At 45.7% G+C, this 17,500-nt stretch overlaps 1 protein-coding gene across 1 annotated transcript in view; it reads left to right on the top strand.

The window, feature by feature from the left end:
• LOC122244222 (uncharacterized) overlaps window positions 1-17,500 on the top strand; it is a 329,001-nt gene that overhangs the window by 303,816 nt on the left and 7,685 nt on the right. The window contains exon 3 of the mRNA XM_043002077.2: window positions 3,190-3,428. Coding sequence (XP_042858011.2) covers window positions 3,190-3,428 — 239 coding nt within the window. The remainder of the gene's footprint in view (window positions 1-3,189; window positions 3,429-17,500) is intronic.

Below are 17,500 nucleotides of genomic sequence, written 5' to 3'. Positions count from 1 at the left end.
TCTCTCTCTCTCTGTCTCTCTCTCTCACCTCTCTCTCCTCTCTCTCTCTCTCTCTCTCTCTCTCTCCCTCTCTCTCTCTCCTCTTCTCTCTCTCTCTCTCCTCTCCCTCCTCTCCCTTTCCCTCTCTCTCTCTCCTCTCTCTCTGCTCTCTCTCTCTCCTCTCTCTCCTCTACTTTCTCCTCCTCCTCTCTCTCCTCTCTCCCTCTCCTCTGGTCTCTCTCTCCTCTCTCTCCCTCCCTCTCTCTCTCTTCCCTCTTCTCTCCTCGGCTCTCTCCTCTCTCACTCTCCTCCCTCTCCTCTCTCTCTCCTCTTCTGTCTTTCTCTCTTTCTCTCTTTCTCTCACTCTCTCCTCTCTCTCACTCCTCTCTCTCTCACTGGCTCTCTCTCTGGCTCTCCCTCTCACTTCTCACTCACCTCACATTTTCTATCCCTAACCCCTCTCTCTCGTTCTCCAACTTCTCTCTCACTCTCTCTCTTCACACTCCTCTCTCTCCTCTCACTCTCTCTCACTCTTCTCTCTCTCTCTCTCTCACTCCCCTCTCTCTCTCACCTCTTTCCTCTCACTCTCTCTCACTCTCTCTCACCTCTCTCACACTCTCTCTCCACCCTCACACTCACATCCACACTCTCTCTCTCTCTCTCTCTCTGTCTATCTATCTATCTATCTATCTATCTATCTCTTTCTCTCTCACTCTCTCTCTCTCTTTGCTTATAATTTGGTAAAGATAACAATTATGTTAATAAATGAAACATCGTTGTGGGCTTTTTTACTGTTCATATCGATAAGCAACGAATGTTATTGTGTTTACAATTGTGTTCAGCGCTTGATTAATTGAGGTACACTCTTATTCACGACATTGCAGCGGAAATGATTGTAGTAATTATTGCTTTGTCTGTAGTTGTAAATATAATGATGTTAATTAAAAGCAAATGAAAAATTGTGTTTAGTTGTCATCTTTCACGACCATTTCCTGTCTAGTATGTGTGTGGTGTTGCGAGTGGGGTGGGAGGGTGGGGGTTGGTGGGGGTGGGGGGTTAACGCTATCAGAAATAGATTATTTTACAAACAAGCGCGGAAAGTCTTTGGTCGTTTGTGAACGGTCTCCTGGTCACGGAGCCAACCTGAGAAACCAAATCTCTCGTCGTTACATAAAAGTAAATCTTTCTGATAAACAACTTGTGAACAAACATCAAAGTCCATTCAGAAAAGTCTGAAGCTGTTGCACACTTGCTCAATGCTTCGAGATATAAAAAGGACAATGTTTGTCTCGGCGAAGAAAATATGGTTAGAAAGAGGAAAATATTAAAAGAATAACAAGTGGAACGCGAGGGAAAGACATAAGAAAGCGTGACACGGACAGGTTGACAAACAAACAATAAGAAATAGACAGAAAGTGACACATACAGAGAGAGACAGCTAAACGGAAGGAAATGACAGATAGCAGACACAGAAAACAAATAAAAAACAACTAGCAGGAAAGTGTGACGAAAGGGGAAGAGGAAAAAAAAGTTGATTGTGGGATTTTACCAGTTTGAATGTTTTTTGTTTTTTTTCTTTTCTTTCTTTCTTTCTTTCTATTTTTATCTGTTTAGAATTCCTTGACATTCACAGATGATATTTAACAGGTAGATATTGCCTCTGCCAGTGAGCGACCTCCGTGACAATCATTTCAAAAGTTAGGCAAAGTTCGATGTAATATTGCACAAGTTAAGATCCTATTGACGCATCAATCCCCAAAAAGCTATATCCAAACTTCGAATATACAACACGAGTATTTTCACGAGCATTTTAACATAACCTAACCTTACTATACGATTACTGTTTATATAATGCTATTTTACTTCGACCTGAAGATTTCTGATTACCCAAACTGTATATTTTTTTAAAGTTTATTTTAATAGTGTGACATGCACAGCCGCTCCAGAATTCATGCCAGTGTATTTACTATTGCAGTGAATTGTGTTTGCATAGAACAGATAAAAAAGTTGCGTCGTATTTTTGAAGAGTTTGTTATGCTCTCCTACACGTTGTATGTTTTATCCACGCTTCCCTTTTTTATACATGTCATAATATGATTTACTCCGCCGTTCTGTGACACGAACATATCAGCTGATTTTGTTCTGATCTGAAGTGCTGGGCAATGCAAAGTTGGTATGTATATTTCTTCATTTGAATGGCGAAAAATAAGTCATTGTATTCATGCAATAGCTAACAGAACTATACAAACACACACACACACACACACACACACACACACACACACAATCACACACACACACCACCACACCCACACACACACACACACATATATATATATTTATAAATATATAATATATATATATATATATATATATATATATATATATAACATTCATATATGTTCTATGCAAATATAAGTTCAAATATATATATATATATATATATATATATATTAAATTATATATATATATATAATATTATATATATATATAATAATATATATACATATATATTATATATTGTAAATATATTTTACATATATATATATATATATAATATATATATATATATATATATATAATAATAAGTATATACATATTTATAAATAGTATTTATATACACAGAAACAATATATATATAATAAATATATATATATATATATTAATATATCTATTTAAAAATATATATTATATTACACACACATACACACACACACAAACACACAACACACACACACATACACACACACACACTCACACACATACACACACACAACACATATATATTATTATATATATATTATATATATATAATATCACTTATATTATATATATATATATATATATATATATTAGAAATACTTATATACAATATGTAATTATATATATACACAATATTTTATATAAATATATATATACATAGATACTTACAGAGTAAGTTTACTAGATAGTATAGCTATATAGATAGATAGATAGACAGAAAAATATAGATATAGATATAGATAGATATAGCTATACACGCATGCGTGTACGTCAGTGTGTAGTCTCCAACAATTATGGCTATTAATCGACCCCAATTACCCTATTACCCCATCCGTGTCCTTTACCCAAACCTGTACCTACCAACCTACTTAGCCCCAAAACATAAACCCCAGCCGAAGACCCAAACAACCATAACCCACTTTCTTACTATATATCTTCCCGCCACAGGTTCACAACGCCACCGCAGTGTTCATCATCAACCTCACGCTCTCCGACCTGATGTTCGGCGTGTTCAACCTCCCTCTGGCGGCCTCGCTCTTCGGACATCGAGCGTGGGTTCACACGGGGTTCTTGTGTCAGCTGTTCCCGATACTTCGCTACGGCTTGGTGGCTGTGTCCGTCTTTACCGTGCTGGCTATCACCATCAACCGCTATGTTATGATCGCTCACCCGAGGCTCTATCACAAGTACGTGTTTGTTTGTTGTTGTTTGTTGTTTGTTGTTGTTGTTTTTTGGCTATTAGAGGGTGTTGGTTGGGTTATTATTGTTGGCGAGGTCGGGTGGGGGGGGGGGGGAGCCCGCTCGTGCTAATCTTCTTGCTAGTCTGGGTTCTGGTGTGGTTTAGATTATGATAAGTATGTGCCATGGTGTTTTCTTGGTTTCTTGGCATCTCAGATAGAGATATATATATATAGATAGATAGATATGTGTATGTATGTATATATATATATATATATATAATATATAAAATTATATAACATAGAATGAGTATGTATATATAAAAATCCGAACATACTACATTACATACCACATGCATGAAGTGTGTATGTGTGTGTGTGTGTATATATATATATATATAAATATATATATATTATATATTATATATATATAATATAATATTATATATAGACGCGAGACAGAATAGATGTGGTAGGATAGATAGATGAGATAGCATAGAATAATAGATAATAGAATAATAGATAGATAATTAGATAGAATAGGATAGATAGATAGATAAATATATATATATATAGCAATATATATATTATATATATAATATATATACTATATTATATATTAAATATGTATATATATATATATATATATATATATATAATCTAATGTGTAGTGTGTATATATATGTGTTGTGTGTTGTGTATGTGCTATTTGTGCACCATAAATAAACTTTGTGTATTGGTGAGTGTGTGTGTGCATGCGTGTGTTGTGCGTGCGTGTGTGTGTGCTTGAGTATAAATTATAGTATGTGTGTGTCTGTGCGTGTGTGTGTATGTGTGACTGTGTGTGTGTTTCACATGCTAATGATAATTTATTATCTTTATTGTTTTTGTCCCTATCACGGAGACTGCCGTGTTGACAGTTGTAAAAGTAATGTATCACACAGCAGGAGACAAACCCCCGCAGTGCCCTGGCAGCTTCGTTTTCTTTTGTCATGTCTGGGGTTAGGGTGTATTTTTTTTTTTGTGTCTCGTCCTGGCTGTTCTTTTCTTTTCCTTCTTTCTCTGATGGTCCTTCCTCTTTTGCATATTGTTGGCCGTGCGGTTCAGTCCCCACTTTCGTCATTTAATGATTCATTATAAGTTTCAAGCAAAGGCTATATATGACAGTTGAAAATTATAGAATAGTTCCTCTCTAAATAAGACTTCATCTATGAAAATATCTTATAAAAAAAATCAGTGAAAATTGAATACAAAAATCCGTACCTCAAATCTCCAAGCGACTGTATTACATCTCAAGACTTTCCACACGTTACCATATTTGTATTTTCTTCAGGGAAATATCTTCTCTGGGTGTAAATAACTCCATAAGGCTACACTTTCGCGCCCGCGTTTACTGCATGTCCACAGAGTGCTTCGTGACAGCGCTTCTCACAAAATCTGTCACGCCCACAACAAGCCGCATCACTCGTGTCACAACCGCTCTCTATGAATATATTTCATGGGCTGACACATTCTTAACAGCCACATAGAAGAGCAGCTTTTCCGCCATACAGTAGACAGCCATTGGTAACACTGCGAGGCTGGGAGGATCTCGCTTATCCGCTGTTGGCAACGCTGCTGTTCCTGTCTTGAACGCAACGTGGGAAATTTTATGTCGTAACAACTGGAGGAATTTGCTGTTGAGTGAAATGTTGTTTGTCTCACATAAGCATTAGTTAATTATGGATAAAGTGCACACATATGTAAAACAAAGCGTAGATAGGTAAAATAACGAATAAATTAATACATGACATATAATTGAATTAACTATTTACAAAACACAAAAAATGATAATGAAATTAATGAATTTGAAAAAAAAAGAAAATACACGCATTAATTCATAGAAATAATCACGTAAATTGACATTGAAATAGACAGACAATTAGATTAAGAAATATGTGAGAAAAAAAAATCCAGTGGAAGCACGAGAAAATGAAGAAGCAAATGAAAAAAAGGGAACTCCGGCTTGAGGGAAGTATCTTGATGTATCTGTTTATATTCGCGTCTTTATATTCATCTACTTATCTGTCTGGCTCTCTCAATCTATCTGCCTATTTATCTATTTATCTATCATATTTATCTATCCGAATATCAATAGATTGATAGATAGATATAGATAGATAGATATATAGAGAGAGATTTAGAGAGACAGAGAGAAAGATAGATAGATAGATAGATAGATAGAGAGAGAGAGAGAGAGAGAGAGCGTGTGTGTGTTGTGTGTAAAAGAGAGAGAGAGAGAGTTGTGTGTATGTGTATGTGTGTGTGTGTGAAAGAGAGAGAGAGAGAGAGAGAGACTGTGTGTGTGTGAAAAAAGTGAGAGAGAGAGATTATATATATATATATATTCATATAACACGTTATTCACATTTAATAATTTACACTATAAGACAGAATGTAGTGGATGTATATTCATTTATCCCCCATCTCTTTTTCTCTCATTATCCCTTACTATGTTGCTATCTTTCTCTCAATCTCTCTCTCCCTTTTTATTGACATTCTTTATGTCATAATGCTTTCTCTCTCTCTCTCTCTCTCTCTCTCTTCCCCACTTCTCTCCCCCTTCTATCTCTCTCCTCAATCCTCTCTCCCGCTCCTCCTCTCTCTCTCTCCCATCAGTCACTCTCTCTCCTGCCTCATGTCTCCGATCGGCGTCGCCTCCTCCTTCTCTCTTCTCCTCACTCCGCCCCTCCTCTGCCCTCTCTCCTCTCTCCTCTCCTCACACTCCTCGCTACTCCCTGCTATCCTCTCCTCTCTCTTTTCCTCTCGTCTTCTCCATCGCTTCGCCATCCCCTCGCTCCTCTGCTCCCCACTCTCCTCTTTCTCTCTCTCTGATCATCTCTCTTCTTCTCCGCGCCGCTCTCTCTCTCATGCTTTCTCTCTCCTGTCCTCCTCTCCCTCTCCCCTTCTCTCTCCTCTGTCTCTCTCTCTCTCCGTCCTCTCGCATTCTCCTCCTCTCCTCTTCATCCTCCCCATCATCCTTCTCTCACCTCGCTCTCTCGCCGCCTCGTATCTCTCTCGTTGCTCCTCTCTCCCTCTCCTCCAACTTCTCGTTCTCGCTCCTCGCCGATTCACACTCTTCTGTGAGCTCTCTCCGTCTCCTCTTCCTTCTCTCGCGCTCGCATCTCTCCACTTTCTCTCTTTCTGTCTGTTTCTTCTCTCTCTTTCCCTCTCTCTTGTCCTTCGTGCCTCCTCCGCTTCTCTTTCCCTCTCTCTTGTCCTCCGCCCTCCCTCTCTCTTTGCCTCTCTTTCGCTCTCTCCCTCTCTCACGCTCTCCTGCTAGCTCTCCATTCTCCGCTCGCTCTCCCTTCTCTCACTCTCTCTTCTCTCCCTTCTCTCTCCTCTCGCCTGTCCTGGCCGTCTCGCTCTCTCTCCTTCCCTCCCTCTTTGCTAGTTGTCTCGATCGTCTCTCTGCGCTCCTGCTCCTCGCGCTCGGGCTCTCGCTTCTCTCTCTACTCTCCTGCCCCGCTCTCCTCGCGCCTCGCTCCTCATCTCTCGCTCTCTCTCTCCTGCTCACCGATCCGCGCTCGTCTCTCTCTCTCTCTCCCTCTCTCTCTCGCCTCTCTCCTCTCCTTTCTCTCACCTCATCTCGCCGCCACTCCGCTCTCTCTCCTTGCTCTCTCTGCTCTCTCCTCAGCCATCTCCTCCTGCGTGTTCTTCTCTCTCTCTCTCGCTCTCGTTCCTCTCTCTCTCTCTTTTCGCTTCTCTCTCTGCGCTCTCTCTCTCATCGCTGTCCTCTCCTCGCTGCTCCCTCGCTCTCTCCGTCCATCTCAGCTCTTCTCTCTCTCTCCTCTCTCACTTCTCCCTCTTCTCCCCTCTCTCTCTCCCCTTCATCTCTCTCCACTGCCCCTCTCTCTGCTCTCTCTCTCTCTCCGTTCTCTCTCTCCTCTTCTTCTGGGGGGTGGGGTATCTCTTTCCTCCTCTCTTCGCCTACTGGCCTCTCTCTCTTTCTCTCTCTCCTCCTTCCCTCTATCATTTCACACTCTCTGTTGCTCTCTCTCCTCCTCATCTCTCTCTCTCCGCTCATCTCTCTCTCCCTCTATTTCTCTCTCTCCGCTCATCTCTCTCTCTCCTCTCTCACTCTCCTCTCTCTCTCTCCTCCGTCTCTCTCTCTCTCTCTCTTTCTATTTCTATCTCTCTTTCTCTCTGCTCTCATCCTCACTCCTTCTCTCGTCTCCTCTCTGCTCTTCTCTCTTCTCTCCTCTCATCCTCGCCTCTCTCTCTATCTCTCTCTCTCTCTCTGTGTCTCTCTCTCTCTCTTGAATCTCTCTCCCCTCTCTTGCTCCTCTCACTCTCTTTCTCCCCTTCTTACCCTCTCTTCTCTCTCTCTCTTCTCTCTCCTTCCTTCTCTCTCTCTCTCTCATCTCTTCTCTTCTCCTCCCTCTGCTTTCCTTCTCTTGTTCCTATTTCTCCTTCTCCTTCTCCTCTCTCACGTCATCTCCTCCATCTCACTCTCTACATCTCTCTCTCTTTTCCTCTAACTCTCCTCCGTCTCCGCTCTCGCCTCTTCTCTCCTCTCACGCTAGCTCTTCGCTCTCCTCTATCTCGCTCCTCTCTCTCTCTCTTGCTACTCTCTCTCTCTGGCTCCGTCTCTCCTTCTCTCTTTACTCTCTCCTCTCTCGATCTCTTTCCCTCTCTCTCTCTCTCGTCTTCTCTCTCTCCTCTATTTCGCCTCTCGCTTGCGCGCTCTCTCATCTCCTCTCTCCCTCTCTCTCTCTCTCTCTCTCTCTCTCTCTCTCTCTCTCTCTCTCTCTCTCTCTCTCTCTCTCTCTCTCTCTCTCCCTCTATCTTTATTTTTATTCTCAAATTTCAAAAATGAGGCGAATAAATAAACACGTAAAATGTTAATAATCTTCCCTTTTACCTCATATACATTTTCTTCTGTTATGATGCCTGCCCCCCCCCCCCTCTCCCTCTCTCTCTCTCTCGGTCTCTCTCGCTCTCTCTCTCTCTCTCGCTCTCTACTCTCCTCTCTCTCTTCCCTTCTCTCTCTCTCTCTCTCTCTCTCTCTCTCTCTCTCTCTCTCTCTCTCTCTCTCTCTCTCTCTCTCTCTCTCTCTCTCTCTCTCTCTCTCCCTCCCTCTCTCTGCCTCCCTCTCTCTTTATTTCTATTCTAAAATTCCAAAAATGAGGCGAATAAATAAACACGTAAAATTAAATATTTTTTCTTCCCTTGTTAATAATCTTCCCTTTTGCCTCATATACATTTTCTTCTGTTATGATGCCTGCGTCCGGGAACCTCATTACCTCGGTTGAAATAACTATTGTTGCTCCCCTCGTATAATCATCCTAATATCTAGGCTATGGGTCGTAGGTGCAATTTTTATCCAAGCAAATATATATATATATATATATATATTTTTTTTCTCGTGTCATTTATTTTTTGGAAATTGTTAGCGTCCATGATTAGGTTTTTGATATTCATTTTTAGTTGTTGGACGGCTAGCGAAGAACTATACTGTGACATTTTACTTTCTCAACAAAAATGACTAAATTTCGGAGCATAGTTGAAACAGAAAGACAACCGAAAAGCCTTAGAATATATGTTAATCAAACTCGTAATATGAAATTCATACCCACGCTGAACATACAACACCCAAGATCTTACCCTTAAAGGCCTTTTCCCACATTCAAATCCCACGAAAGTGAACCCTATGAACTCGCATCGCAGTCTTACGAGGAGACTAGACGGCACCAGTTTTATAACCGGATCTCTGATTGGTCAATAAGGTTATATCTCTCTCTTATCCTCTATCTGATTGGTCGGTTGCCCTCGATCCCGGAGTTGTGTCACAGAGCAAGTGCTTCGGACAGCAGAATCCGGCTAGATGGAACAATAGCCCGAGTGACATAGTGGAAGCCGGTTAATTTGCTTTGGGATAGAGCCGGTAAATTCTCTCTCTTAAAGAATTATACGTCAATGATGGATGTGGTAGTGTTTATTATGATAATGATAATGGGATGATCTGTAATCATGATAAAGATGAGAGGGATACTAATTGTACTATTATTGTTGTTATTACTGTCATCATTGTCATTATCATTATGACTGTCCTTTTCAATGTTAATGATGATATTATTATTATCATTATCATCATTAACATCATCTCTACTACAATGACAAATACAAAAAACAATGGCAACACTGTTAAAATGGTGATAATGGTAATAACATTCGATAATGATGATGAGAATGATAATGATAAGTGATAATAATAATGATAATAATAATGATAATGTTGATCATATGTCTCATGATGCAAGTAATAACGATATTGTTAAAAGTTATGATAAAAATAATCATTATCATTATCATTATGAAGACTAAGATTTATCATTACAATAATAATAATTATGTTAATAAAAGCAATAATATTAATGATAATGCTTAAAATGACAATAATGATAATAATAATGATTGTAATAATAGCAATGAGTATGAGAGTGAATTTGAAGATATATTTATATATATGTACATAAGTATTTCTGTGTGTGTGTGTCTTTGTATGTGTGTTTCTGTATTTGTGTGCGTTTGTGTGTTTAAACATACATACACACGCACACATACGAACACACACGCACACATACGAACACACACACACACACACACACACACACACACACACACACACATATATATATATATATATATATATATAATATATATAAATATATATATTATTTTATATATATTTATATATACATATGTATGTATAGACTATATATGTATTGTATATGTATATATATATATTATATATATATATCTATATATATATTTATATATATTTATAGATATTATATTATACATACATATATATACATAGATATATGTATATATATATATATATATATATATTAATTATATACAATATATAATATTATAAAACATATATAATATATATTATAAATTATATATTATATCCAAAATATATCCAAAAATATAATCATATTTCAATCTCTAGATCTAACGGACCCTTTTAGAACAACCAGGATACGATATACGGTTAAGAGAATGAATGGAGTCCTGTGGTTTTCCTGATTACTTCCACTGGTGCATTTGTTCACGTCTGGCAAGGTAATCTACGTAATGCCATTATTTCATCATCACCTCTCTGCACCTTACACACACATACATACATACATAGACAGACATACACAGACACACACACACACACACACACACACACAGACACACACGGTATATATATTATTATATATTTTAATAGTTTGATATATATATATATATATTATATATTATATATAGAGATTTTAAATATATATAGATATAATATACAGATGGGAGAGAAAGAAAAAAAAAAAGAAAGAGTAGAGGAGAGTGAGGAAGAGAGAAGAGAGAGAAGGGAGAGAGCGATGAGAGAGAGTGGGAGGAGAGAGCGAGAGAGGGAGAGAGAAAGAAAGAGCGAGAGAGAAGAGATTGAGAGAGAGAGGAGAAAAACAGGGAGCGAGAGGAGAGAGAGAGAAGGAGAGAGACAAGACGGAGGGACGAAGGAAGGGAGGAGGGAGAAGCAGGAGATAGAGTCGGAAGTGACAGGAGAGAAGGAGGATAGAGAGGGGAAGGAGAGAGAAAGATGATTGGGAAAGTGAGAGAGCGAGTGTTTGAGACGACGAGGCCGGGAGTGAGAAGAGTGCCGTGCGAGAGTGTGGTCGGAGTGGGAGAGTGGAGGGATTGGGGCAGAAAGTGAGAGGAGAGGGAGGGAGGAGAGAGGAGGAGGATGGTGAGAGACGGAGAGTGAGAGAGGATGGAGGAAACTGGTGAAAGAGAGGAGGGTGAGGAGAGGAGAGAAGAAGAGGACGTGAGAGAACAGAGCCATTTCTGGAGAGACGAGACGAGAGAACGTGAGAGGGGGAGGAAGGGAGATTGGTGGAGTGGGAGAGATGAGCGAGGGCGAGGAGGGAGTAGCAGAGAGAGAGAGAGAGAGAGAAAGCGAAAGTGAAAGAGAGATAGAAAGTGAAAGAGAGAGAGAGAGAGAGAGAGTAATGGAGAGGTGGAATAACAAAAAAGAAAGAGAAAGAGAGAGAGACAGATAGGCAAGCAGAGAAACACAGGCACACAAGCAGATAAAGACAAAAGCATACTGACAAGAGATAAAGAATGGAACATAGAGACAAACGGAAGGAAATTTACGGAGAGAAAGAAATAGAAAATAATCATATATGAAATTGCACAAAGAGAAAATCGAGAGAGAATGAAAATGGGAAGAGAAAAAGAAAGATAAATGCTTGTGAAAGACAATAAGAGGGATGAGAGCAGAAAGCGAGAGAGATGAAAAGAAAAGAAGAAAAAAAAAATAGGAGAAAGAATAGATATAAATGAATTTGGATTTTTATGGTATGTGGTGTAATGAAATATATATGATATAAAAAAAAAAAAAAAAAAAAAAAAAAAAAAATATAATATATATATATTTTATATATATATATAGAGCTATATATTATATATATAATATTATAGATTTATGAGAGAGAGAGAGAGAGAGGAAGAGAAGAAAAGAGAGAGAGAGAGAGGGAGAGGGAGGAGGAGAGAGAGAAAGAGAGAGAGAAAGAGAAGGGAGAGAGAAAAAGAGTGATAAAGAGAGAGAGAGCGAGACGACGAGAGAGAGAGAGAGAGAGACAGAGCGAGAGCGAGCGAGCGGCGAGACAGATATCAGAGAGAGAGCGCGAGAGAGAGATAGAGAGTAGCGAAAGAGCAGAGACGAAAGCGCAGAGAGCGAAGAGAGAGCGAGCAGCCAAGGAGAGAGACGACGAGACAGAGAGCAAGAGACGGCAGCGAGATAGCGCAGACGAGCGCGAGCGCGCAGGAGAGAGAAGCGAGAGCGAGACGAGAGAAGAGAGAGAAAGAGAAGAGAGAGAGAGAAGAGAGAGAAAGAGAGAGATAAGAGAAGAGAAAAAGAGAGAGAAGAGAGAGAGAGAGAGAGAGAGAGAGAAGATATAAATAGGAGAATGATATTAGTATATAGAACAATGCTAGTCATGGACTATAGCTATGGTTAATTGAGGATTAGAGGAGAATATTCGATAGAGAGCGAGAGGAAGGGATGATATGCGCTCTCTGAGATCTCTCTCTCTATCTAGCTCATATATCGTTAGATATAGTTTTTTCTCTTTTCTCATATTAATTTTTTATTAATGTGCCATCCTGCACATAGACCAGTAATATCCATAATATGGAACGACGGGAATCATTATAATCCCCTAATGGAAATCGTGGTTCGGAAACTTTACATATCAATTCTTTGATAGCATAAGGTCTATTCAAACGTCCGGAATAGGTTTCATGGTTTTAATTTTTTCTGTTCACTTTTTAAAAAGGGATTCCTTACCCCCTCCCCCTCCCCCCTCCCCCCTCCCCCTCTCCCCCTCCCTTCCCCCCCCCCCCCCCCCTCTCCACAACCCAATCTAATCTATTACACACACATACTCTCTCTTCAAACTATTTCATTTCACTTCACGCCTTCTAAAACATCTAACCCCTAACCACAACTTCTAACCCCCTTTCCCGCTATCGCATCCTTCTTCAAACGCCTCATCCTCCTTTTATTCCTCTTCCATCCTCTTATTCCTCCTCCCTCCCTCCCTTCCTCCCTCCCTCTCCTTCCCTCCCTCCCTCCCCCCCTCCCTCCCTCCCGTCCCTCCCTCCCCTCCCTCCCTCCCTCCTGACCCTCTCTCCCCTTTTCTCCTCCTCCCTTCGCCACCCTCCCTCCCTCTCTCACTCACTCTTCTCCCTCCCTCCCTCCCTCCCTCCTCCCTCCCCCCTCCCCTCTCCTCTCTTCCCTCCACTTTCCCTCCCTCCCCTCCCTACCTCTCCCTCCCTCCCTCCCCTCCTTCCCCCCCTTCCCTCCCTCCCTCTCTTCCCTCCCTCCCTCCCATCCCTCTCTTCCCCCCTCCCCCCTCTCCTCTCCCTCCCCTCGCGTTTGCCCTCCCTCTCTCCCTCTCTCTCCTCCTCCCTCCCTCCCTCCCCCTCTCCCTCCCTCCCTCCCCCCCCTCTCTCCCTCCCTCCCTCTCTCTCCCCCTCTCTCCCTCCCTCTCTCTCTCTCTCCCTCCCTCCCTCCCTCTCTCCCTCCCTCCCTCCCTCTCTCGCCCCCCTCCCCTCTCGTCCGGGTTCCCTCCGCTCCCTCCATCCTCTCGTCTCGCCTGCCCGCTCCCGTCCCTCTCTCATGGGGGGGGTGGCGTCCTGCCAGGTCTACCTCCCATACCCAACCCCCGCCCTCTTATCCTCTTTCCTATTCTGCTCACGGCCGGCTCTAAAAGTGTTTAATTTAGGTAAAATATTTCATCTGGGACGTGCTGGGCGGGCGGCGTGGATCCCGCCCACCCTTCACCCCCCGCCCCCCCCTCCCCTCCCTCGCGCGCCTCCTGCCGGGCCGTTGGCGCGTTCGTAAATCTGAATGTTGAAATTATACGTTGAAATATGGAGACTCACCGCGGTTTCGAAACTGTGGTCCACGAAAAAACCATCGTGGGTGAGGAGATGATATTCCTGAGGGGGTGCAAAGAAAAAAAAGAAGAAAAAATGGAGAGGAAAAAGTAGAAAGAAAGCAGAAAGGAGTAAAGGAATGAAAGAAAAAGGTAGAGGAAAGGGAAAGAGAGAGAAATGTTGGAAGAGGAGGAAGGAGAAAAAAGGAGGAGAGAGGGGGAAGAGAAAAAAGCGAAAAGGGCGATAGAGAGAGAGAAGGGAACGAACAAACACAAGCGAAACAACAGAAGAAGCGAGAAAAATTGAAGACGGACTTATGAGTGTGAGTTGAGTTAATATGATTAGGGGAGGTAAGAGGAGGTGATTGAGGTGAGGGGATTGGGAGGAGTGCGGTGCGAGCGGTTGGGAGGGGAGGGTGAGGAGATCTGCAGTGGGAGAGTCTGGTGTGTGAGTGGCGGTTATATTGGGTAGGGGGGGTTTAGGGTAGTGTTGTTTGTATAGTTATCTTGTTATTGTGTGGTGTAGTGTGATAGTATTGGAGACCGGGGGAGCGGAATTGTGCCTGGGAGAGCATTGGGCGCTTCAGAGGGAACGTGGGTGGAGCTGAGGTGGTGGCTGTGATTTCTGGTGAGTGAGAGGTAGTCATTTTTCATGGTTGCAACTGACAACTGACAATGTGAGTGGTGTGTGTGATGACCCATTGCCCTACCAAAGTCCATATTGGGGGCCAGGGCTGGGGGGTCTGTTGTGGTTTGTCGTGTGTGTGTGTGAGGTAATGCGTTATACAGTATGGTTGATAGGTCTGTATGATGTGATACTGGGACTTATGGTTAAGAAAATTAGCGTTTTAGGGATAATATTTATAGGATTGTGTGTTTTTGTTGTTTGGTGTGTGGTAGTGGAGGTCTGTTGTGTTATGGTATTGTTGGTTGATTGTGTTTTTGTTAGGGAGTTACGTGTGTGGGTAGCTCAATGCCGGTGTGTTATGCGTCGTGTGTTCGCGTTTTTTGGTGAGGCATAGTCAAAAAATCGCAACGAGGGTCTCATGTGTGAGAACCGATTTTATAAAGATTTTAACTAAAATTTATTTATACAGTCCTCCTCGAACTTAAGAAGTTCTTATGAGTGAAAACGTGACATTATTCCTTTTGTATATGTTTCATGACGTGGTCTATAATACACAATCTGACAAGAATAGTATCATCCAGGGACATGCAAGTTGCACAGATGTAGAGAAAATGATGCATGCAGTTACCAACAAGTAGCAACAAAAGGAGTGAGGCAGCCACGAGTGTGTGAATTACGGATGTTTGAAGAATTTAAGGCCGCTGTGCTTTCTCTCTCTCTCGTAACCTTCCCTTTCTCTCTTTCTCCTCTCTCTCGCTCTCTTTCCCTTCCCTTTCTTCTCTCCCTCCCCCCCTCTCCCCCCCCTCCGCTCCTTTCCTCTTTTGCCCCCTCTTTCTCCCTCTCTCTCTCCTCCCTCTCTCCTTTCTTTCCTCCTTTTCTCTCTCTCTTCCTCTCTTTCCCCTCTCTCTCTCTCCTATTTTCTCTTCCCCACTCTCCTCTCCTCCTATTCTCACTCTCTCTCAACTCTCGTCTCACTCTCTTTCTTTCTCTCCTCTCTCTCTCCCTCCTCCGCCCCTTCCTCTCGACAACCCCCTCGTTCTTCTCTCCTCCTATCCTCCTTTCCTATCGCTCTCCCCCTCTCTCTCAGTCTCTCTCTCTCCATCTCCTCTCCTCTCTATCCTCCGCCCCCCCCCCCCCCCCCTCCTCGTCTCTCCCTCCTCTCTCCTCTTCCTCTCCCTCTCTCTCTCTCTACCTGCTCCCCTCTCTCCGTCTCTCTCTCTTCTTCTCTCTCGTCTCTCACTCTCTCTCTCTCTCTTTCTCTTCCTTTCCTCTTTTCTCTCTCTTCCCCTCCCTCTCGCGCTCCGCTCGCTCTCCTTCTCCTTCTCTCCTCCTCGTCTCTCTCTCGCCTCATCTCCCTCTCCCTCCTCCCTCTCTCCCTCTTCTCTTGTCTCTCGTCTCTTCTCTCCTCCTCCCCTCCCCCCCCCCCCTCCTCCCCTCTCCCTCCCCTTCCCCTCTCCCCTCCCCCCCCCCCTCCCCCCCCTCCCCCCCCCCCTCCCTCCCCCCTCCTCTCCCCCCCCCCCTCCCCCCCCCCCTCCCTCCCCCTCCCCTCCCCCCCCCTCCCCCCCCCTCCCCTTCCCCCCCTTCCCCTTCTCCCCCCCCCCCCTCCCCCTCCCCCTCCCCCCCCCCCCCCCTCCCCTCCCTCCCCCCCCCCCCTCCCCTTCCCCCTCCCCCCCCTCCCCCCCTCTCCCCCTCCTCCCCCTCCCCCCCCCCCCCTCCTCTCCCCCCCCCCCCCCCTCTCTCTCCCCCTCTCCCCCCCCCTCCTCCCCCCCCCTCCCTCCCCCCCCCCCCTCCTCCTCCCCCCCCTCCCCCCCCCCCCCCTCCCCCCCCCCCCTCCCTCTCTCTCCCCCCCCTCCCCTCCCCCCCTCCCCCTTCCCTCCCCCCCTCCCCCCCTCTCCCTCCCCTCCCTCCCTCTCCCCCCCTCTCCCCCCCTCCCCCTCCCCTCCTCCCCTCCCCCCCCCCCCTCCTCCCCCTCCTCCCCCCTCCCCCCCCTCCCTTCCCCTCTCCCTCCCCCCCCTCCCCCCCTCCCCCCCCCTCCTCCCCTCCCCCTCCCTCCCCCCTCCCCCTCCCTCCTCTCCCCCTCCCCCCCCCCCCCCTCTTCTCCTCCCCTCCCCTCCCTCCCCCCTCCCCCTCCCCTCCCCCTCCCTCCCCTCTCCCCCCCCCCCCTCCCCCCCCCCCCCCCCTCCCCCTCTCCCCTCCCTCCCCTTCCCCTCCCCCCTCCTCCTCCCCTCCTCCCCTCCCCCTCCCCCCCCTCCCCCCCCTCCCCCCTCCTCCCTCCCCCCCCTCTCCCCCTCCCCCTCCCTCCCCTCTCCTCCCCCCTCCCCCCTCCCCTCCCCCTCCCCTCCCTCCCCTCCCTCCCTCCCCCCCCCTCCTCCCCCCCCCCCTCTCCCCTCCCCCCTCCCCCCCCCCCTCTCCCCTCCTCCCCTCCTCCCCCCCTCCCCCTCCCCCTCCCCTCCCTCTCCCCTCCTCCCCTCCCCCCTCTCCCCTCTCCCTCCCTCCCCCCCCCCTCCCTCCCCCTCTCCCCTCCCCCCCCCCCCCCCCCTCCCCCCCCTCCCCCCCCCTCCCCCTCCCCCCTCCCTCCCCCCCCTCTCCCCCCCCTCCCCCCCCCTCCCTCCCCCCCCTCCCCCCCCCCTCCCCCTCCCCCTCTCCCTCCCCCCCCCCTCCCCCCCCTCCCCCCTCCTCCCCCTCCCCCCCCTCCCCCCCTCCCCCCCCCTCCCCCTCCTCCTCCCTCCCCCCTCCTCCTCCCCCCCCCCCTCCCCCCCCTCTCCCCCCCCCCTCCCTCCCTCCCCCCCCCCTCCCCTCCCCCCTTCCCTCCCTCCTCCCCTCTCCTCCCCCCCCTCCCCTCCCCTCCCTCCCCCCCCCCTCCTCCCCCCCTCCTCTCCCTCCCCCCCTCCCTCCCTCCCCTCTCCCTCCCCTCCCCCCCTCCCCCCTCCCTCCCCCCTCCCTCCCTCTCTTTCCCCCTCCCCCCCCTCTCTCCCCCCTCC

The sequence above is a fragment of the Penaeus japonicus genome, unplaced genomic scaffold (assembly GCF_977035675.1).
Source record: "Penaeus japonicus unplaced genomic scaffold, GWHDUDI00000001_assembly GWHDUDI00000017, whole genome shotgun sequence".
NCBI classification, from domain to species: domain Eukaryota; kingdom Metazoa; phylum Arthropoda; class Malacostraca; order Decapoda; family Penaeidae; genus Penaeus; species Penaeus japonicus.
This window is presented reverse-complemented; position numbering and strand designations above follow the sequence as displayed.